General features: G+C 36.2%; 2 protein-coding genes across 2 annotated transcripts; both read right to left on the bottom strand.

The window, feature by feature from the left end:
* Nucleotides 1-2,126: 2,126 nt before the first annotated feature.
* Nucleotides 2,127-4,834, bottom strand: LOC145066086 (F-box family protein). The gene is made up of 4 exons (XM_079013265.1): nucleotides 4,148-4,834; nucleotides 3,616-3,749; nucleotides 3,323-3,505; nucleotides 2,127-2,511 (listed from the first exon to the last, which is right to left on the bottom strand). Exons 1-4 carry the CDS (start codon nucleotides 4,680-4,682, stop codon nucleotides 2,344-2,346), a joined length of 1,020 nt encoding a protein of 339 aa, XP_078869391.1. The 5' UTR covers nucleotides 4,683-4,834; the 3' UTR covers nucleotides 2,127-2,343.
* A 2,756-nt stretch (nucleotides 4,835-7,590) lies between these two features.
* AOAT2 (alanine-2-oxoglutarate aminotransferase 2) lies at nucleotides 7,591-11,856 on the bottom strand. Its single transcript, XM_079018066.1, has 14 exons — nucleotides 11,598-11,856; nucleotides 10,885-11,043; nucleotides 10,334-10,399; nucleotides 10,142-10,259; nucleotides 9,965-10,046; nucleotides 9,787-9,874; nucleotides 9,434-9,592; nucleotides 9,166-9,339; nucleotides 8,944-9,075; nucleotides 8,625-8,690; nucleotides 8,484-8,548; nucleotides 8,272-8,363; nucleotides 8,029-8,185; nucleotides 7,591-7,906 (listed from the first exon to the last, which is right to left on the bottom strand). Exons 2-14 carry the CDS (start codon nucleotides 10,999-11,001, stop codon nucleotides 7,777-7,779), a joined length of 1,446 nt encoding a protein of 481 aa, XP_078874192.1. The 5' UTR covers nucleotides 11,002-11,043; nucleotides 11,598-11,856; the 3' UTR covers nucleotides 7,591-7,776.
* Nucleotides 11,857-22,965: the final 11,109 nt, after the last annotated feature.

Here is a 22,965-nt window from a genome sequence, read left to right as displayed (position 1 = left end):
AATATTGTATAGTTAGATTTAAAACTAGTAATTTATGTGTACGTTTTTATAACCATTAACACTCTATAAATACCAATCATTTTCAGCATTTTTTCTCATACATTTCTATAATTTTTTCTTCTAATTTACACAATCACAATGTCGTCATCAATATCTAGTTCGTCAGATACAATGGTATTTGAAAAAACAACGTTTATCGATGACGTCATGGCAAAATTACGTATTACCAAAACCAAGAAGCTTAAAGTTTACGTTTTAGAACAATAATAGGTTCTTTGAACAAAAATCGTGAATCCAGACACAACCGTCTTATAGAATACTATTTTGCTTATAATTTTGTGTACGCTGAAAAGTTTCGACGGCGATTCCGAACGAAGAAATCTATATATTTTCATGTATTGTTGGTGATTTGGAGAGTCGATATTAATATTTTTAGTTGAAGTGGGATGCAAGAGGTGGAAAATGTTTTTCTCCAATACAAAAATGCACGGTCGCAATTCATTAGTTAGCATATGACATGAGCTCGCAAAGTTGAAAAATATAATATACATTAGTTCGTTTGCATCATATTACATAATATGATTTTAGAGGATGAAGGAAAAAGGATATGTCGATACAATGAAAACGAAATTTTGCTAGCCTTCAGAAGACTAGCTATTGGTACGACAGAGTATAGAACAAACAAAAATGAAGTACAAAATTGTGACATCCATCATCCCTTCATGTTGATTAGGTCAAACATATTCATAAAGTTAATCTACAGCTTGTGGTCGGGGATGAGCACGATAATTTGTTTAATGATTTGGCCTTTAGATGACAATTCAAATTTGTTTATCGAGCAAACAAAAATGAAATATATATAGTGACATCTATCATCATTTCGTGTTGATTAGGTGAAACATATTCGTAAAGCTAATATACAGCTTGTGGTCGAGGATTGGCACGATAATTTATTAAACAATTTGGCCTTTAGGTTTCAATCCAAATTTATCGAGGATTTGGAAGACGATTCGAAATGTAGTATTTTAATTATTGTTATTTTTAATTATGTTTTCTTATTTTTATTATGTAAATTTTTTTTTTAACTAATGAAATATTTTTATTTTTATAAATTTTGTGTTTATTAACCACTATTTGAATTAATTATATTTATTTATTAAATTATAGTAATTTTATTTAAAAAAAACTAAAAAAAACAATGTGAAATGAAATATAATCATTTTCTCGATTTTGAATACCGAGTGACACATAAAACATTAGGGTTGGTAATTCTCGACACGACCCGCGACACGACACGAAATAAACGGGTTTGGGTTGAGTTTTTCAACCCGCCAACACGTTTATTAAACGGGTCATATATGGGTTTCTCAAAAAATAAACAGGTTGACCCGTCAACCCGTTTATATTTTTAATTAAAAAATATTTTTTTTTAAATGTGACTCCTAAGGTCTTAACTCACTAACCCGTAAGTCTGTATTCTGTAACCATTTGATTTTCCTGATTTTTGCCCTAACTCAAATCGCATATCAGCCATAGCCCAATGACTGTATGACAACTATACATTTTTATAATTTTACTTGTATGTATTTAACTTTGACTATTGTTTCTACTTGAAGGTTGAAGTTTATCATAAAGAAGAAAATGATGTTGTAGAATTAACTTTGTTGTTTTTTGGGAGAAAAAATCAAAATTCTGGCTATTACTTACTTTAGCACTTGAATTTTCTATATTTGTATTAATGTTTAATTTGAACATGTTTTTATGAATGTTTTTAATTTTCATTTTGATGTTTAAGACTTTAAGACTTAAGTAGTTAAGTGTCTAAAATTTAGATATGTTTGCATCAACTATCAAGAATTTATTCATATTTAATTGTTAATTTTATTTATGAAATCTAACCCACGAACCCGCCAACCCGTGACTTGTATATTTAAATGGGTCGTGTTTGGATTGACATATTTTGACCCGCCAACCTGCCAACCCGCAACACGCCAACCCGAACACGATTGTCAGGCCTATAAAACATGAAAGGTGGAATGTAACTCCACCCTCCGCCTAAGCAATAAACAAATAAATTAATATTGTAGAATCTTTTTGGCTTTTTGTAAACCCTACGACTAGATGCATTTAGAAAAAAAAATCGAATGGTTTCAAACATCTACAATGTTATATCAAACATCATTTAGGTTATCCCTAGAAACTTACATTTTTATTTAGTTCAAGAACACAAAAGATGTATTTCAAGAGAAAACGTATGGATTTTGATTTTTTTTTCCACAACAAAGGAGGTCCCCAAGCACACATACAAGGAACAGACGAAGGTAGTGGTGGTGGTGGTGGTGGTTATCGGGACGATGGAAGAGGCCGCCAATTGTCAGCAAGACTGAGTGCACGCTCTTGAGAAGGTGGTGGAAGCTGTTGAAGTATCACATTCTTCACATGAGCTGCCGCCGTCTCACCACCACGTGCTGCCAGTTCCAAGTACACCACCGCCTTCATCATCTGCCCTTCCTATCAACCAAAAAACAACACGTACATGATTAGCCTCTGAATATCACTTGCTTGTATCATTATAAATGCCAATTAACTACCTTATATACTCATTAAACCATAATAACTTTTTGACCATTTAAAAAAGAGAAAATTACAAATATAACCAAAACTGATAATTACTTTGTAAAAAATAGTAAAAAAAACAATTACAAAAATAGCCTGCGAAATCGCAGACTAAGTCCATCTGCAATTTGACAAAGCCATCTGCGAACGTACAAGTCGCTAAAGCACATCCATTAGCGACTTGTATGTTCGCAGATGGACTAGTCCATCTGCTATTTCACATTCCATCTGCGATTTCACCTTTTTCGCAAGTATAAAAACGTAAATTTTTTTGTTTGTACCCCCTATTTATACCATAAAAAAATAAAAAAAATCATCTGCGAACGTAAAAGTTGCTAAAGCACGGATTCGCAAATGGTTTGGTGAAATCACAGATGGGCTTAATCCATCTGCGATTTTGATGGCTATTTTTTGTAATTTGGATTTTTTTGGTTATTTTTACAAAGTAATTAACAATTTTGGTTATATTTGTAATTTTCTCTTTAAAAAACCGATTTTAAAAGTTATACCTGATTTTGATATAACAGAAAAAACACAATGTATTTTCAACATCACACAATTATTTTATATAAAATGAGTCACTGAAATATGATCATAACAATCATAAAAAATAAAATGGTGAAAATTCGTGTATTTGAACCTTTACAAAACTGGATAACCAGGAAAATGGTTTTATAAATGGTGAATTATTATTTGAATTAATTACCGAAAATAGAGAGAGTCCATGTTCAAACTGAGCTTTCCTATGTCCATGATCAGCAGCACGTTTCATCCATTTTCTAGAATGTCTATGGTTTTGTGAGAACCCTGTGCCCAATGAGTAACACAATGATACATTATACATTGCCCTCACATATCCACCCTCTGCAGCTCTTAAATACCACTTCGCCTGTTCAACAAAAAATTATAAAACCATTTAAATTCCACCTCAACCTATAAAAGATAAGAACAACTTTTACATTGTATGATGAATTTTTTAATAAAAATGTGTAAAAATACCGCTTCTGGAAGATTCTGAGTCATTCCACTACCCCGATGCAAACAAAGGGCAAGTTGGTATTGACCTCGAACATAGCCAGCAAGAGAAGCTTGGTATAGCCATTTCACAGCCTCCTTCATGTTAGGTGGTTCAGCTGCATTTGTTGAAGGAAAATGTTTTGAGATTTTTTTGTTTGTGTAAAATAACCTTCAATCAAAACAAAAACAAGTGAAGTAATTGTGAATACCAAAACATAAACACTGAAACTTCTTTGGAAAGTTGATGGGAAGAAAATGTCCGTATTGAATGAATTATTAAGCCTTATAGTGATGAAATCGCAAGAACTGAATGTCAACAATAAACCCTAATTGCAAGAGAATCAATTCAAGCCCCTTATTTCTCAAAATTTTGTTAAAATCTTATACTGTAATAGTCAAGTATGCAGCAATCAAACCATGAAGTAAACATCTTAAGCATGAATCTGTAGGTAACTATAACAACAGAGATAATTGAAGATGAAGCAAAACTAAAAGTAAAGGAGTATGATGTTACCTTGAAGATAAGAAATCCCCAAATTGCACTGCCCAGCAGCGTCACCAAGCTCGGCTGCTTTCCTGTACAACGCCACACCTTCTTCTTTCTTCCCCATCTCCCATAAAACCAATCCTGCATCCACCATAGCGAGAGTAGATCCACGCGCCGCCCCTTTCAGAAACGAATCCAACGCTTTCTCGATGTTCGGCTGCACGCCGCCACGGCCATGCTTGAATCGTTTCCCCCAACGGAGAAACAGCATCGCCTCCCGCAACGGTCGGAGTCCGTCTCTCCATGATTTGCAAACCAACGATGCTGCCTGTAAATTCGGGAGGCTAAAATTCGCCGCAATTTTAGTTAACACGTCGTTAGGTAGCGCTGCGAAGTCACGGAATTGATCAGAACGCCGCGACGATGATGATGGTCGGAACTGCCGGACACGAATTGATTTTGAAGTAGAATTTTCATGTTTTCGAGCCGAATTTTTGATAGGGAATTGTAGGGTTGAGAAATGAGAGGTTTCTGATCGGTGAGGCCAAGTCCGTTCGTTCATAATTGATGACAGCTTCTATGCGTCTATAACCTTCATTTATGGTGGCGGACGCGGTGCTTAGAGGGTGATTATGCGGCCACGGAGCCGACGCGCAATTAGTTCGTGAGTGGACTAATGGCTGAATGCCGCCACATACGGTGGTCCGAAGGTATCATTGTATAGAATATCGGTGTTTTGTTCATTTCATTATTTTAATCAATAAGTAAATTACAAACCCAATAGAATTCTATGCTAGTTAAGTTCAGTCCAAACATTTCAACTATTGTAATCAAAGTCTTAAAAAGCCAACTAGGTTAATCAGTTGGTCCCTAAACTGTCAAAATTAACGAAATTATGTCAACCAAACTAATAAATATTAGGCGAGAGGGTGCGCCAGCACCGCACATACGGTAAGGTGAGATGTCACTGTGGTGGTGTGGTTAGAACTCTCGCACAAAACTAATACATTGTGTCTCTTTTTTTTTCACGATTCATATTATTGTACATATTATTGTACAGTGCAATATACATTGTTGTATATGTTGAGGACAATGAGAGGTGATCATTTTCTATCAATGAGAGAGAATGAGAGGGTGAGTGTAAAATGACATGGCGATGAGGTAACAAGGAAAAAATAAGAGGTGGTAAAAGGGTACACCTCTTAGCCTTTGTGTATTTATTATGTCTTCCATGTTTATCTCAACGGAAAAGAATCAATAGTGGTCCTTAGAATCTCATTCAAATGAGATAAACAGAGACATATATCGACATCAATACCTTCATTAATTGGTGTAAGGAGGGTGTAAACAAAAGCAATCTATAAAGTAAATATCATGTCAAATTGATATCATATTCCTTATTTTGAATTCATTGCAACTTAATGGTAAAAAAGAATCCTAATATAGATATCATGTCAAGTTTCATTTCTTATTCCTTATCTAAAGACATTGTGCACAAATGGTGGGTAAGCTCATGGTAGCATTTGTATTCATTTCCCTACATTCCATGACCCCATATGTTTTAAAGAGGTTTTATTTAACTTTTGCTTGCTGCATTATCAACATTGGTCTCAAAATTACCAATATATTTTCATCCTTACCTCAATCTAAAAAAAACCTCCAAAATGGCATGTTATGTCAACTAAGTTTGATTTGGAATTCAGAAAGGTGAAGTTTTTTCTCTTTTAAACACTTTTGAATATTAAGAGTATTGAGTATACAAGTATCATACCCTTGTCTATTATTTAAAGGTTCTTATCTTATGTTTATGTTCTACATGTGTTTATATTTTACATGTGTAGTGGTTGTTTTCTTTCATTTGGTGTTAGATAACTGTGTATGGTTGGGTTGAAGAGAAATACATATATGTTGTTTCTAGCATATCTTATGAACATAATTAGATTTAATATAAAAATTAATGATATTTAAATTATGGATGAAATTGTCATAGAATAATTATGACAAATCCACATAAATGGTCTCTATGCTTTTTCAAAATATCAAATTTAGTTCTTAATTTGTGTTTGTGCTGATGTGTTACACGGATTTGTGCTCATATATGTGATTGTATTTTATTCGTGTTTGTTTGTGTCATTAACCTGAATTTAAAACCATCAAAAACAGAATTTCAAAGCTGTTTACAAGATTTTTTTGTGATTAGTAGTTGTGATGGTGAACTGTAGTGTTGGTGGATGGTGGTGGTGAAAGGTAACCGGAAGAGATGATGGTGGACGGTAACCGCCAATCAATATATAAATTAAAACCATGGAGACCTTCCATGAGGCCGAAAAAAGTAAGAAACTAGATATTGTGAAAAACCAAATGGATGATTTATTAAGATTTGTCAATAATTATTTGACTTTAAATGTAGCAATTGCAACTTTTGGACTAGGCTTTTAGATCAAGAAATACTCCAAGGACGAAGTATGAAATATAGTCTTCTAATATAATTAATAATAATCAATAATTGTTGGTAGTAATATCCTTTTCATCCGTTCTTGATGTTTGCCTAATATTAAAAATCCATATTAATATTTAATATTTAATTGTTATAAAACAAACATTTAGATTTAAAATAGAAAGCAGGTGTGCTGAAAGAGACTCGTAACTTGGTATGTTTGGTTGCATAAGATATAATGATAAAAGGTAGAATATACAATTTAATGTACTAAGCCCAATAAAATAAACAAATTATTATATGTTCATATCATATTTGGCGGAAATAGAAATAATATTATGTTTTATATATATAATGATTATTAGATTCTTTAATTAACAAAAAAAAGTCAACATAGTACAAACTTCAATATAATAATAATCATAATAATATAGTTGCTACCAACTTTGGAAAATAAAAGAATATTTTAACTAATCGTTTTAAATTTAACAAAACCCTATATTACTAATAATAAAAAAGAAGAATTACATTAAAAAATGGTTACCCATCAATCGTTTTTTTTTTAATGAAGACAAAAATGACCAGTTAGTGAGCACTAGAGTCACAAATTCCGATTTTGGAAAGGCGACGATATGATATATATATATATATATATATATATATATATATATATATATATATATATATATATATATATATATATATATATATATATATATAGTGAAAAGATGTATTTAAAAACCATAATAAAATAGATTGTTATATTTTCATAAAACACATGATTAATAATAATTTGCACATACTTGTGATTGTGAATAACATACACAGCAGAATTGGAACATAAGGAAACATGGTTAATATATATATATATATATATATATATATATATATATATATATATATATATATATATATATATAGTGAAAAGATGTATTTAAAAACCATAATAAAATAGATTGTTATATTTTCATAAAACACATGATTAATAATAATTTGCACATACTTGTGATTGTGAATAACATACACAGCAGAATTGGAACATAAGGAAACATGGTTAATTAATGATGTGAATGAAGGGAGTAGTAGAGAGTACACCACATCAATAGAGTATAATAGATACAGAAGTGAAATAATAACAAACACCAAATAGCCACCCACTATACACACGCACATATAATACCATATGAGTATATTATATGTATATATATGGATACCTTACTTACATCCTTGAGTAGCCTCTTTGGTCTTCGTATTGCTCCATGAAACCATCATTGAACTTCTTGAAACTTTCCATGATTGCAGGCATGTCCTCCTCCGCAGGCAAGATAGTTGTCCTCAGATGGAAAACCCTAATCCAAAATTCCAAATCACAAAATCAATAAATATACTCTAAATTTACAACCACGTAAAATAAAAGGGTAATTTTGTAAAATCCAAGCTAAGGACTTAATATTAAAATAAAGTAAGGTACCCTTCTTTTTGGCCAAAGCCTGAACCAGGGACAGTAGAAATGCCAGTGGCTTCCAAGAGCTTGAGGCAATAGAAAACATCAGGAACTTTTCCAGCGCTTTTTGCAGCTTCAATTGCTTTTGGGGGCAACTTTATTTGTGGGAACGAATACATGGCGCCTAATTGATTTCAAATTTTATATTTCTATAAATAAATAAATAAATAAATATCAAGAAATATTAAGCAATATCGGAAAATGGCTAACCTTCTGTGAAATTACAAACAACATTTTTGCAACTGTTGAATCCATCTGTCATCATGTGTGCTCTCTTCCTTAGAGATTCAAGGATACCCTTGCTGCATTTATTTACCAACAGAATGTCTAAAATACCCCTCCATAACAACAACAACAACAACAACAACAACAACAGTTTGTGAATGATGAAAATTTGAAAATGGACAATTAGGTAATTTTACCTCTCTCTAAGAAACTGCTCATACGAGATATCACCAGGCTTTGGGGGGCTCACCATTGTCCCCATCTATTACAAAATCAAATATAATTAAATTCTGGGAATTAAAAAATAATCAAAAATAAATAAAAATGATTCAACTTACAAATATCTGCCCAGGAACATTGGGACTGAGTGAAATCGATGCAACCTTGTATATTTCATCAACTGTCTGCAACATCATATTATATGCAACACTTTATCAGGGGTATTAATGGAAAAAACTAAGAAATTTAAGGGCTAATAACGTAAATTGAATTTGTTTTTTAAATTTCAAAATGAGGGTTCGGGATTGGGAGTTTTGTAATTGTTGGTAAGGGTAGAATGGTACATTTGAATACAAACTCATACGGATCAAACACATTGGAAAGTTGAGTGATGAAAATTACATTTATGTCCCTTGAAATAATTAAAAAAATATAAACCTGGGGAGGGATGTTTGTCATCTCAAAGTATCCACCACGTTGTCCACATTCACCTAAGAAACCTTTGGACACAGTGTGGAAAGAAATAAGCTCTAGCTCCTTGCTAATTGCTCCACCCATGTCAAACAATACCTTCAATTCAAATCACACAAAAAAAAAAAAATAACATGACTAAAATCTTGTAGATAGACGAAAATGCCCTCTCCTGATAAATGAATATACCTTTCTAGAGCTTATAAATGGACGTGCATCTTGATAAACATTCTGCTGATATACTTCATCTCCAAGCAAAACCAAGCTTTCTTGGTGACAAAATCTGAGTATTTGTTGCAGGTTATCCACACTAAGACATTGTCCAGTTGGGTTTCCAGGGTTTATAATCACCATTGCCCTTACCTATCCATATTCATAATCATAATTATTTATTTATTTTTTTAAATAAAAATAAAAATAAAAATAAAAATAAAAACTAAAAAGCATGCATGCATACAGTTATTCCTTTGAAACGGGCTTCTGCAACTGATTGGCGAAGGTTGTGGATATCAAGACCCCAATTAGCAGTCTCTTCAAGAAAATATGGAACAAGAGATCCACCATACAGAGATATGGCAGCTGAGTATAGTGGATACTGAGGGACTGGAACCAAAATCTATAAAAAAAAAAAAAATTTTAAAATTAAAAAATCAATCCAAGCATAATGATGTTTAATCACTGTAACTTGTGATTACACAAACTTGTGGTGATTATTGTGAGAGAAAAACAAAAGAGTTTCTTAATTTAACAAAAAAGAAAAAAAGATATTTGAGAAAATGGAAGTATATTGAAGGTAAAAAGACAACATACCCCATCACCTGGACCACGAATAACTGTTTGCAAAATCTGCATTACTCCTTTACTGGCACCATCAGTGAGATATATGAGTTCTGGATCACTGTCATCAATTAAAAAAAAAAAAATGTTACTTCAGGGATTAAATATGTGAAAAAGACAAAAACATCAGGGTAAAATTTACGATTATGACCTTGGATACCCATCACGTCTCTCAATGAATTCAGCAACTTCTTTCCTTATTCCAGGAAGACCACGGGAATCACTATAAGCACCTAAAGAATCAATAACACAATGTTACTCCAAAGAAAAAGAATGAAAAATAGTAAAGACTTTGACTTTATTAAAAGGGTATATTTGGAAAAAATACCTAGACCCCCTGAAGTATAAGAAAGATACAGTTTAGCTTTTGCAATTGCATCAGCTGGGAACAGAAGTCCTACATTTGGATCATCAAGAAGAAATGGAGCCTGGCAAAGGGCAACCACCTGGAACAAAATGTATATGTTTGGTTGGTTAGATAAAGGGTATTTATGTCAATTTATGTTTAATTAGTACAAACCTGTCGAGGGAATGTTAGAGGCTTCTGTCCCAAAGCATGAGGATTCCCCACATTTGTGAAGATTATCTGTAAGGGAAGAGTTAAAAGTTTTCAGCCATGACAAATGTTAGATAAAGGGTATTTATGTCAATCTTGTTTAGGTATGGGTCCCGTTCAACTATTTGTCTTTATCACATATTAAACAATAACACACACTTCACATAAAGCATAAAGCTTCTTAATGGTTTTAAATCTTAATTGATTTAATGGTTTATATTTTTCTTTCCACATCATTTACCACAATGCATAAATGTAATAGTCATGTTAGTTTGTCCTTCTCTATAACATCCTATTGTTTATTTTGATTAAGTCCCACATGTGATGTAAGAAAGATTCAGATATACTATTGAAATTTTTATTATTTGTAAAAAAACTCTGTTCTGTTTTTTCTCAAATAGAACCTAGAACTGAAGATATTGTAAGATTATAAGTTACCATGTGGAATTTACATGTTATTAATTCCAAATGAATACCATTCACTCAAGAATTACATCTAATGAAAATAGAATTACCTTCTTGCCCTCTTTTTGAAGCTCTGAAGCACGAAGATACAGCTCACCCCTCACAGCATACTGGGCCTTCTTGACATTCTCATTAATTTGGTCATAGTCCAACGATTTTTTTGACATGGTTAGTGCTTCAATCACCAGTGATTATAAATCAGTAGTAGCCTGAAATTGTTAACATAATCACATGAATACAATCAGCAATTCAGAAGTCGGAACAAAGATGAAAAGAAAAAAGATAACTAGAACATAGTATAGTGTAGAACGAGAACTACAAGTAGAAACTGGCATGCTTGCAAAAAAATATATATCAATCTTTGTATTTGAAAACTAATATGTTTGACTTCATATACGAAGTGTATTGGGTATGCGAATCAAGAGGATGATCAGAATTCATTTAGCTCAATTTGAAATATGATTATGGTCGAATTCAAGTCCCAAACAACAAAACAAAGGATTCTCTTAATCGATCGGAAACATGAAGTTAATGTATCAAAGTCGTAGCAGAAGAAGACAAGATTCATGCATCAAAAAATAAATAAATAAAGAAGAATGACGAAATGAAGATGAACACATTCAACAGCAAATACAACATGAATTCCTAAATCGACAAACCCCAAAACCATTAACCAAACAAAATCGAAAAGTAGCATACTACAAGACAAAATAGTTCATCCCTTCTGATTTCAAACAGATCATCAATTAGAAGCAAATGGTACCTTCGTTGGTGCAGTGGAGCTGGTATACGTGATGAACTAGGGTTGTGACGGACTATCTGCTTGAACCCTTTTGAGAGAGCAAGCAGAGAAATTGGAACAATGGGGAGAAGTGTGTGAGTCACCGCTTGTAGTGTAGAAAAAGGGTGAGAGGGGGTGGAGGTGGCAAGTGTGAGGATGTGACAAAATATAGTAAAGGGAACATTGAGAGCCACTGAAACCGGGTAGATTTTGTGGAAATTATCAGGGTTTGTTTTGGGATAAAGTTGAGTGGTACTAGTGTGGTGGTAGTTGAAACTTCGAATTTCTGGTTCATATTGATTGACCATCTCCATTGTCGTAACCTCACCTCTTCTTCTAGAGGAAAAAATCATCCCAATCCAATAATGGTAGATATTGCCAAAACATGTGATAACCATTTATGATAAGTTGATAACCAATTAAACCTAAAACTATGGCTTCTTATAACCGGTTTGAATTGTAAATTGGGTCTAAAAAACAGTTACGAAATAAGCTTACATATAACTTTGTTTTAAACTAGTCAAAGTAAATATTTTAACTTTTAATATTAAATGAAAAATATTATGAAACTTTTCTAGAATACAATAGATGTCTATGGGTCATCATTGATATATGATTATCAAAGGAGGAAATAGGGTCTAAGTATTTGGGCTTAATGCAACTAATTGAAAGTAATAATATTATGAAATTAGAGTCTAAGTATTGGGGCTTAATCAAAAATTATTATCAACCCCAAACCATGGATCCAATTAGAGAAGATTTTACCAACAAAAACAACCATATAGAGTGCAAAAGCATATACATTTGATGCGTATGAGATCATAATTTATGCAGATTATATCTATAATGTATCCACACAAACCAATTCGAGTGATTGTTAAGATCTCATTTTGATCAAAGACTCATTCTTTTTTTTTTTTCTTTTGCCTTGGTCATATAAATTTCACATAAAGAAAGGGGGCTGGTTTTGGTCTCAGGTGGAAAAGATTATTGTTTGAAAACTATTCATTGAATTCTTGGTTGGTTAATTCTTTCCTTAACACTTCTTTGGACAAGACATTCGCAAGCTTTTTATTGGCCCAACAATTAATACAAGCCCAAGGCTAAAATGGAACTAAAGCATATTTTATTAATTACTACATAAAATAATCTGCACAAAAAAACCGGTCTCAGACCGGACCCAAAAAGCGAGATCGGATCGAAAAAAGACCAGACCGAAAAAAGATCAGCTTGAGACCGTCCCGGATCGGTCCGAAAACGACCAGACCGTTCAGGGACTGATCCTAAAAAAGACCAGACCGGTTTGAGACCGGTCTGGAAAAATAGACTTATAACCAAACTTTATAAATATATAATTTATGTATTAATTATACAATTTTTAATCACAAACTATCTAATTTATTTCATTTTTCTTTTATTAAATTTAAACTATCATTTTTAATAAATCTTAATTTATTATTTTTGTGATAATCTCATATTCAGTAATGGGAAAACCTCGAAACCAAAACAAAGGAATCGAAAAATACAGAAACCGAACAAAAAAACACGTAAATCGAACCGAAAAAGACGTACAGAAAGACCGAGAGACGGGACCGAAAAAGATCGATCCAGAAAAAAGACCGGTCCAAAAAAGACCGGATCGAAAAAAGACCGAACGAGACCGTTTGAAAAAAAGACTGGACCGTTCCGAGACCGACGTCAAAAAGACCAGGCCGTTTCGAGACCGATCCAAGACCGGTCTGGGATCGTAAATGTGCATGTCATAAATTCTTTTATTTAACTATTTGTTCTAGAACTCGACGAGTCCAAGGAAGGACTCGACGAGTTCAAACGAAAAGTCTTGATACTGTCATAAGGAAGAACTCGGCGAGTTAGAGGGTAACTCGATGAGTTAGATCGTGAGTTCGAGATTCTATGAATCAAGGAACTCGACGAGTTGATGGACCAAATCAACGAGTTGAGTCAACCAGAGGTTGACTTTGACCACAGGTTGACTTTGACTTTGACCAGGGGTGTTGACTTGATTTTGACTTTGACCAGAGATGACCCTAATAGGGTTTATGGGTATGGGAGGGTAATTAAAGGAGATTGTTATGTGATGGAGTTTGAGAGGAGTTGATCCCAACACCGAGGACAGTTCAGTTACTTCACGATATTGAGGTGAATTACCTTCCAGTAGGAGTATGATCTAAGGCACCAATGTCGGCCCATTAGTAGGTGATTATAGATGAGATGATTGTCTTTGTGATAATTGTTTGGTATGCCACTATATGATATGATTTATGTGCTAGTATGTTATGTTATTATGTGGTAGTGGTAGGGGTGAAATAGTCCCCGGTTACCGGTTGAAAGAGACTGAAGGGGAGGCCAGCACCCAGATATGCTAGGCAGTTACCCGTTGAAAGGGACCGAAGGGGAGGCCAGCACCCAGATATGCTAGGCAGTTACCGGTTGAAATAGACTGAAGGGCAGGCCAACACCCACATATGTTAGGCATTATGTGATTATATGGTATGTGGTATGATGAGGGAACTCACTAAGCTTTGTGCTTACGGTTTTCAATTTTTGTTTCAGGTCCTTCTTCGTCGAAGGGAAAGGAGCCGGCACGGTTGCAGCGCATCACACACATGATTTTCCGCACATGAGATTCTTGTGATTGTACTCTGACATTTTTACTATTTTATGATATGGGTTTTAAGACATGTAATCTTTGGTTTTAATGAAATGAATTAACTTGATGATGTTTTCTTATAAATTGTTTTATGAATCGTTATATCAAAAATGAAATTTTTGGTCTTGAATTTTGGGATGTTGCAAGTTGGTATCGGAGCCTTGGTTTGAGGGATTCGGACACACCTTCAGGGGTGTTCGGACTCAAATCGAGGGTTTGAAAGATTTTTACGAGAAAATAGTTTTTCTAAAATTTAAAATAAAGAGTTTTGAGAAAGAATAAGGTGTGTGATGTATGCAATCGGTCGAGCTCAAGTAAGTTTTCCACAAGATACCCATACATGTTATGTTATGATATGATATGATTATGAGAATTGCATGCTAGAATAGGGTTGAGGATCTAGGACGGATGTCTTATATGCCTATTATATGAGAACTGCATGTTAGATTAGGGCTAATGATCTAGGAAGATGCCTTATGTGCCTACTATATGTGCTTATTGAGTTACATGATAGAACTTATTAGTCAGTAATATGATGGCTTAAATAGGATATGCTTGGTATGGTTACTCAATGCTCGAATGTTGCTTGCTTTATGCTTTTAGGAGTTCTAGTTATCTTTAACTAACTAGTAAACGAATACGTTAAGTTACATATTGTAAGGACTAAATAATTTCAGAAGGTTAGTTCTAGCCCTATTGTGTGACAACCTGATATTTCGAATCAATGTAATGACCTAAAAAGTCAAGAATTGTAATCTCTTTTGATATAATGAAATTAGCGTCAAAAATAAAATGTTCAAAAGTCTCTATTGGGTTGCCTAAAATGATAGTTATCATGTCAAGGTTTTCAGAAATATAAAGAACACTAAAATCTGAGTTATAACGAAGAAGTTATGACCAATCAAAAATTCGTGTCAAAACCGGTAAAACACTGACAAACGTAAAAAAGAGAAATTTCAATAAAATACTTTTTAGCCTTAGGTATCTAAACGAAAGTCGTAGATTATACTAAACCGTGAACGTGCATAAAAAGAACGTCAAAATCCGACTTCGTATGAGGAAGTTATGATTTTTCTAAGTTTCGGGATAGCGGTAGACAACTAAAAACTCGAAATAGAGATCGATGGATTTTTGGCCGAAACAACCTAAATGAGAATTGAAGACCTCAACAATATTAGCGCAACGGTAAAAATTCTGACGAAAACGGACGTCGGATGAATAAGTTACGGCTTTATGACGGAGTTTTCATGTCCCGACATGTTAAAAATAATTAATTAAAAATAAAGTCAAATTTGCCGACGAAGTCTAAACGAGAGTTGTAGAGTATATTCTCACCTACGCATGCATATAAAGAATGTTGAAAACGGAGCTCGTACGCGGAAGTTACGGATTTTACAAGTTCGAGACACAAAATTCGAGGTTGTCAGGCAGCTCACGACGTGAGCCTGTGACTGATGGGTTCCAGAGCCTATCAATGAGTCGTCAAGTCTATAGGAAGAGACAAGTCGAGCTCACGACGTGAGCCGCCCATGCTCATGACATGAACCCTCAAATTTCACCCCTATAAATAGAAATCGATGGTTTCGGGTTTAGGTGCTCAATTATCTTCTTTCTCGTGCCAAAGCTCTGCGTTTTAACCACCGATACCATCCTGAAGCCCTGGTCTTCACATCCAAGTTCCGAAGGAAGGTCTTACACTCCCGAGATTCCTGATAATCCCGAGAAATCAACTTTCTCCAGTCGGAGTTCTGCTCGGTTTTCATCTCACCTTCTTCAATCTATCAAGTGAGTTCATACCCCTATAACTATGTTTTCAAATGCTTTGTATATACTTTCATACACTTTTAAGGGGGGGAATACAAGTAAACACACAGTTATTCTTGTGTGAAAAATATCAATCTTTTTCTATACTTTTTGTTATATAATCAATCATATGTGATTCATAACTATCATACGAAAACGTTCTCATGCAACATATCAGGATAACACTTTAACCTTTTGAAATGAAACATGTTGTTATATAAATATCAAACACTTTATTTATATTTTGAGTATAAATGTTCAATAATGTTATTACAAATGTTATACTTTACATACAAAGTCGACACTACACTAGGGTTTACTATACAAACGAAATACACTTTTGGAAAACTGTAATAGGTATAGTTTACAAGGAAATCATGAGATTTTACATACTATAAGTACTATATCAAGGAAATACTTTCATATACAAGAACAAATGGACTTTTCATACGTAAATCTATTTGATACTAAGTTTTGTGAGACATTCAACTTCACGTACTTTCAAGTATGTAGTTAAAGTCTTGTATTATATACCATAATCTCTTATAGGGAGAGCGTGATACTTGTGTATAGATCTATATGGGGTTGACAATCCCACACTTAAACTGTTAGCTACAGTTAGAACAGCAGGTCTGGGGTAACAAACGTCATAACATTCCAATGTCTGAAGAACGTTGTTACAGGCAGTCTAGGTCAATAGCATGGTTATAAAACTCACATGGAGTATTAAAAACACGATGATTTATGGGGTTATCAAATGTCTTAGTGATTTTATACATACATAAATCTATTATTCTAGGCATGAAAACTACTAATGCATTACAGTTTTGGAACTTTTAAACTACCACACACTCATGGAAAAATATTGGATTTTCCAGAAGCAAACTCAGTGATTTTATACCAAACTTACAAAATTTATACATAAACGCTTATGAACTCACCAACTTAATTGTTGACACTCTTTCAAAACTACTTGTATTTCTCAGGGATTCAGTAATACAGGTAAACTTCAGCTTTTGGAGAAGTGACGCTAAGACGTCAGTTTAAAACTCATTTTTTCATCATATTGTAATTTGTTTTGAAATCAGTATCATTCAACAATGTAACTTTTAAATTATATATATATATATATATATATATATATATATATATATATATATATATATATATTGATGGTTGTTTTACTTTCTTTACTATGTATTCAATTGTTACGATACTACATGAAGTCATCCGTCCTCGAACGATTCTACCGTTCTGGTTTGGGGGTGTGACAGATTGGTATCAGAGCATTATTTGTAGTGAACTAAGTATATCGAACCACATAAGATATACAAACTATAAATGCATTGGGACTAAAACTCTCTGGCAAAACGTTTTTACACCTAAACCGCGTTTCATTTAGCTTAAATTATTTGGGTCGTAAAAGCACAAATACATGCATACAATGAGTCATTTTCATAGTTAGAACTATACAAGAAGTATTAAGACAAGTTGGACACTACGACTAGTCCTCGGAATATGTAATCGGATTTGGGACGAATATAGCCTGATCAACTATATTTATCCAAGATCGGACTAATGTACGTCGAGGAATGGTCGTAATGAGCAACAAGTCAAAACTTACCAAAATGACACTAGTATCAAACATACAAATATAAATACTATAGGAGTATTTGGTAAATGAAATAGTTTAACCTGCATATTTAGACTTACATGTTTCAAAATTTGTATAATTCTTATAACCCATGGATGGATTCTATCCACCCGGGGATCCCTACAACCCGAACCAGGGCAATGGAGGATGGGTAGAGGAGGACCCCGAAGAAGATGAGGAACCCATGGAGGAGGAGGAAGGCGAAGACTCTAGGACAGACTTAGAGCCAGAAGTAATCAACCCACCAGTCGCCCAACCTCCCGCATTTAGGGGAAACTTTCAGGGACCAACTCCTGTCTGGGGAAGTCACATTCACCATTGGAGCCGGCAGCAAGGATTACGTCCTCCCTACGGTATGTGTCGGGATTTCTACGAGGTTAGTGGAGGAAGTTCAGCTGACAGAGCACTCCCAGTAGTTGTAGGCAAACTAGCCAACCAGTCCTACCAATCCGGAGTTCAAGCGAACCGGATTCGCGAAGTCAACGTGGAGGTTCAAGGTAACATTGCTGACATTCATCGCCTGGACATGTTGCAGGAAAATGCTCAACTCCACACTGACACCCTCCAGGAGTAGTTGACTGCAGCTCTCTCTAAGATAAGAGAGATGAGGGAGCAGCAAGCTGCCTTTGATAGGCGTCTTATGGGAGCAAAGCAATCGGAAGCGGAGTCAAGCCCCAAGCGTAACCTGCGTCGCAAGTAGTACTTTCCAAACTCCCAATTTTTTATATAGAATAGGTTATCGGCTAAAAATCTTACTTTTCTTTAACTTTCTTGTAATCAGAGACCTTTAGAAAGGTCAATTTTTCCTAAACTTCGAATGTAATCCAAGCATATGTTTAATATATAATTAAATATTCCTTTTGGGTATTAATCCTTTGCATATCACTCCAATTCATGAATTTATCTATTATTATTATATAGACTCTAAATATGAATCAAACTCGAAACCTTGTGTTAGCCAACCTAAATCATGAATAATTGAAAATAGCTAACCTTTTAACATTCGGATTTCGATCATCAAAGACTTATGGTCTCTCATTGTTATTTCTTTAGCAGCACAATGCCGCCTCGTAGATCTACACGTCATGGCAACAACGTAACACCTCCATCAACAGATGATGCCGCCTTGATAGCTGCTGTAACAGCTGCAGTGACAACAACAATGGCACAGATGAGTAATAATGGGTCCGGAGGGGGAGTAAATAGCTCTACGAATGGCCAACACCAGGGTCGTTCGGGGGATCGCACAACAAGACCATATCTTTTAATGGATCCGGAGGGATAATGGCTCTATCACAATGGATAGAGAAAACAGAAGCGGTTTTCGAGATTTGTGCATGTCTGGAAGGGAGCAAGGTACAGTTTGTTGCTTGTACATTCTCCGAGAGAGCTCTGACGTGGTGGAATGGCCATGTCAAGTCACTAACTCTAGTAGTGGCAAATTCTATGGGCTAGGAGAATCTAAAGCAATTGTTAATGCAAGAGTATTGTCCAAGGGGTGAAGTACAAAAGCTAGAGCAAGAACTTTGGGGCCTTACTATGGTAGGCTCGGACATCACAACCTATACCAATAGGTTTAGTGATTTGGCAATCCTTTACCCAGGAATGGTTGCTCTAGAGAATAAGAAGATCGAGAGGTACATCTGGGGACTATCACCCCAAATTCGAGGGAGTGTACTAGCTTCCAAACCAGTCACTTTCGATAGTGCCAAACAGTTGGCACAAGCTCTCTTTGACCATGGAGTCTGCTAAGGTTTCGCAACTGCTGCCCCGGAGCAAACCCTAAGAAACAACAACAACAACAACAACAACAACAGTACCAACAACAACAGCAAGAAGGAATTCTGGAACAAGAGGAAGAGTCAGTTTTCACAAGCACCTCCCAAGAAACAACAAGTAGTGGCAGTCCATGTCGCTACTACCCCCACTGTTGCTCCTGTTACCTCTACACCAGCAAGGCAATATGATGGGAACCTACCGAAGTGCAGCAAATGCAATTGCCATCACAACGGAAATTGTCGAGAGATGCACTGCAACAGGAAAGGGCATACTGCCCGTTTCTGTAAGGCACCGGCACGACCAATCACCCAAGTGTAACACCCAAAGTCTGGAAGGCCAAGAAAGGAAAGAAAACCCTAATTTTAAGGGACGACTCGACGAGTCCGAGCGGGATCCGGGTCGAGGAGTAAGTGATCGACTCGGCGAGTCAGCCAAGGGGACTCGGTGAGTCTGGTCTGTACGAGGAAAAACCTAAATTCGGGACTTGGAGCCTATTTAAACGTCTCATTCTCTCCCCTGGGGTTCCTTTACTGCCTCTCTCACCCAGAACATCGAACCCTAAGTCTCCATTGTTGTGCATTCAAGCTTCCAAGCCATTTTTGGGTGATTTGAAGGAAGAAGAAAGAGGGGAATTGTTGAAGCTTCAAGGATTGACCTTAGATCTGAAGTTTGGGGAGCCTTTCTAAGGTATTGAAGGTATTAAGTCGTTTCTTTCCTTTAGATCTTCTATGGTTGTGAGATTTGGGGCTTTTTAAGCCATAGTTAGTCATCCATTCGAGTTAGAAGCCGGATCTGGAGTTGCTACTTCAGATCTAAGCATATTTTGGTCCTGAGAAGCATAAAGTATCTGCCTATTAGTTGATTATGAAGCCTCTTTGTCTTAAACCCTATTTTATGGTGTGTTTTGCCTAGATCTCCTTCTCTACACGTAAAGTTTGCAACTTTACGTGAGGAATAGGCTTGGGAAGGGTAAATCTACAGTTTGGGGTCCATGCATGACTTAAAAGTCCTATGCATGTATGAAGATCTGAATGGACTCGGCGAGTCCTTTGAGTGGACTCAGCGAGTTGCATGAAGATGAGGAGGAACTCGACGAGTAGGATGAACAACTCGTCGAGTCGGATGAAGTTGGGCAGGAACTCGGCGAGTTTGAAGAACAACTCGGCGAGTCTGATGAAGGTTGTCTTGGACTCGGCGAGTCTGTTCTTGGACTTGGCGAGTCAGTTCGCGAAACCCCAAACCCTTCGAGTTGAGACTCAAATCAGTGAGTCGAGTGGAGACTCAGTGAGTCAGACAGGTCAGGACTCGGAAATCGGTAGACTCGGTGAGTCATGGACTGACTCGGCGAGTCGAGTCGCGATTGGAAGGACTCTGAACTTAGGAACTCGGCGTGTCAGTAGGTTGACTCGGTGAGTAGGGTTGACCTGGGAGGTTGAATTTGACCAGGACTTTGACTTTGACCAGAGTTGAATTGGTTGTCTTTCGGGGTTCAGTCAGACTAAGTGTTGCATTGATAGTGATAGCTCGGGGAGCTAGTGGAGCAGGAGTTTAGAGAGTTGCCGGGCAGCAACTAGTGGGATCATCATTGCGTTCAGCCAGTGCAGGTGAGTTTCCCTTTTTGTGTGAATGGGTCTACGGCCACAATGCCGACCCATGTAGTATGAGTAGAAGACCCAGGGGTTAGCCCTAGGCACAATATGCTAGTATGATATTCAGGACGAGGTCCAATGATAGCGGGCAGGTGCCTAAGGAATGGTTTATGTGATAGTTTATACTTGTTGTTTGTGTGATACTTGTATGTGCCTGGTAGGGAGGTGAGTGTGGGCGAGGTCCCGTATCTCACCTATAGCAGAGTGTGGATGGTGTTCAACATTTCATTAGCAGCAGATCAGGGGCAAGCCCCAAGTTAGGGAAAGAGTGAGTGTGGGCTGGGATCGTATCTCACTATCAGTAGGAGCATGGACGGGGTTCCATGACTCATCAGTAGTAGGATAAGGGCAAGGCCCAGGATAGGCGAGGCCTTTGGACAGGATCCGTTAGTATGTGTTTAGCTTATGTGTTGTGATATGTTTATGTGCTATTATATGTTAGCGGGCGCGGCCTTGTGATAGGCGAGGCCTGAGTGAAACAGATTTGTATCCGAGCGGGGCTCGAAGCCAGGCGGGGCCTGGAACGGCGGGGCCGTTGTAGCGGGCGAGGCCGAGGATAGCGGGCGTGCCCAGTATGTATAGTATGTGGTTATGAATGGTATGTGGTAAGGTGGGGAACTCACTAAGCTTCGTGCTTACGGTTTTCAGTTTTGGTTTCAGGTACTTCCGGTAGCGGAGGGAAGAGCTCGGGGTGATCGCATGACACACACCATAGACTAGATAGCCTGGGAATGTTTTACTCTGATAATGAACATGTGTTTTGGAAACTAATACTCTGATTGTGTATTGAATAGATGATTTCGCTTTAAGTAATGGTTTATTAAAAGAAAATTTTAGTCTTCAAATTTGGGACGTTACAAGTTGGTATCAGAGCCTTGGTTTGAGGGATTCAGGCATACTCTCGGGTGTGCCTGAACTCAAACTAAGGGGTCGGATAAAATGTTTCAAAATGAAAAGACAGTTTTGTAAAAAAGAGAGTTTTGGGAAAGAAAACAGTTTTAGAAAAGCAAAAATAATTCAGAAAGAAAAGAACTTTGAAAAGAGAAAAAGGGTGTGGTGCATGAAATCAGTCGAGCTCAAGTAAGTACCCCAAAATACCCATACGAGTTTATGTTATGATTATCAGTTAATAGAACATCATGCTAGATTAGGACTAAGGATCTAGGGATGATGCCTTATGTGCCTGTTATATGTGCTTTTGAGCTGCATGATAGTGCTGATTAGACAGCAGTAAGATAGCCTGTTTAGGTTATGCCTGAGTTTATGAGTTTGTGTGAGTCTATGAGTTTGTGTTGCATGCTAGTTCAGATTCTTGCTATGTGGATATGATTGCTTGTGTATGTTATGGTTAGATTTCCCCTTGTCTGAATGCTGCTTGCTTTGTGCATTGTGGGATCCTGAGTGATGGGAGTTAGCCATTAGGTGAATACATCACGTCACATGTGATTAGGGTTGAATAATCTCAGAGTACTGGATTTGGCCCAATTGCGTAGCTCTTGTCTGAGTCCAACCGTTGTAGGGGCGAGTCTTTTACTCGAAGGATTATCTGAGCCTCGTCACATGTGATGGTATTCAGGTAATGGCTAATTGGCATCACAAGGAGACCTTCAGCAGCTAAAGACTGGTTTGAGCTGAGTCAGAGGTTTCCCTAGGGCAAGCCTAAGATGAGATAGTGCTGGGAGCAGTAGTAGTGGATAAGGGACCTGGTGGAGTCGAAGCAATTCCTGAGGAAAGTACGGATAGACGTGGAAGGTAGTATGGGCCCGTACTACTGAAAGCAGAGGATCCGTACTC

The sequence above is a fragment of the Lactuca serriola genome, chromosome 8 (assembly GCF_051521515.1).
Source record: "Lactuca serriola cultivar US96UC23 chromosome 8, Lser_US96UC23_V15, whole genome shotgun sequence".
NCBI classification, from domain to species: Eukaryota; Viridiplantae; Streptophyta; class Magnoliopsida; order Asterales; family Asteraceae; genus Lactuca; species Lactuca serriola.
The sequence above is the reverse complement of the archived record's forward strand: the minus strand, read 5'-3'. Positions and strand labels throughout refer to the sequence as shown.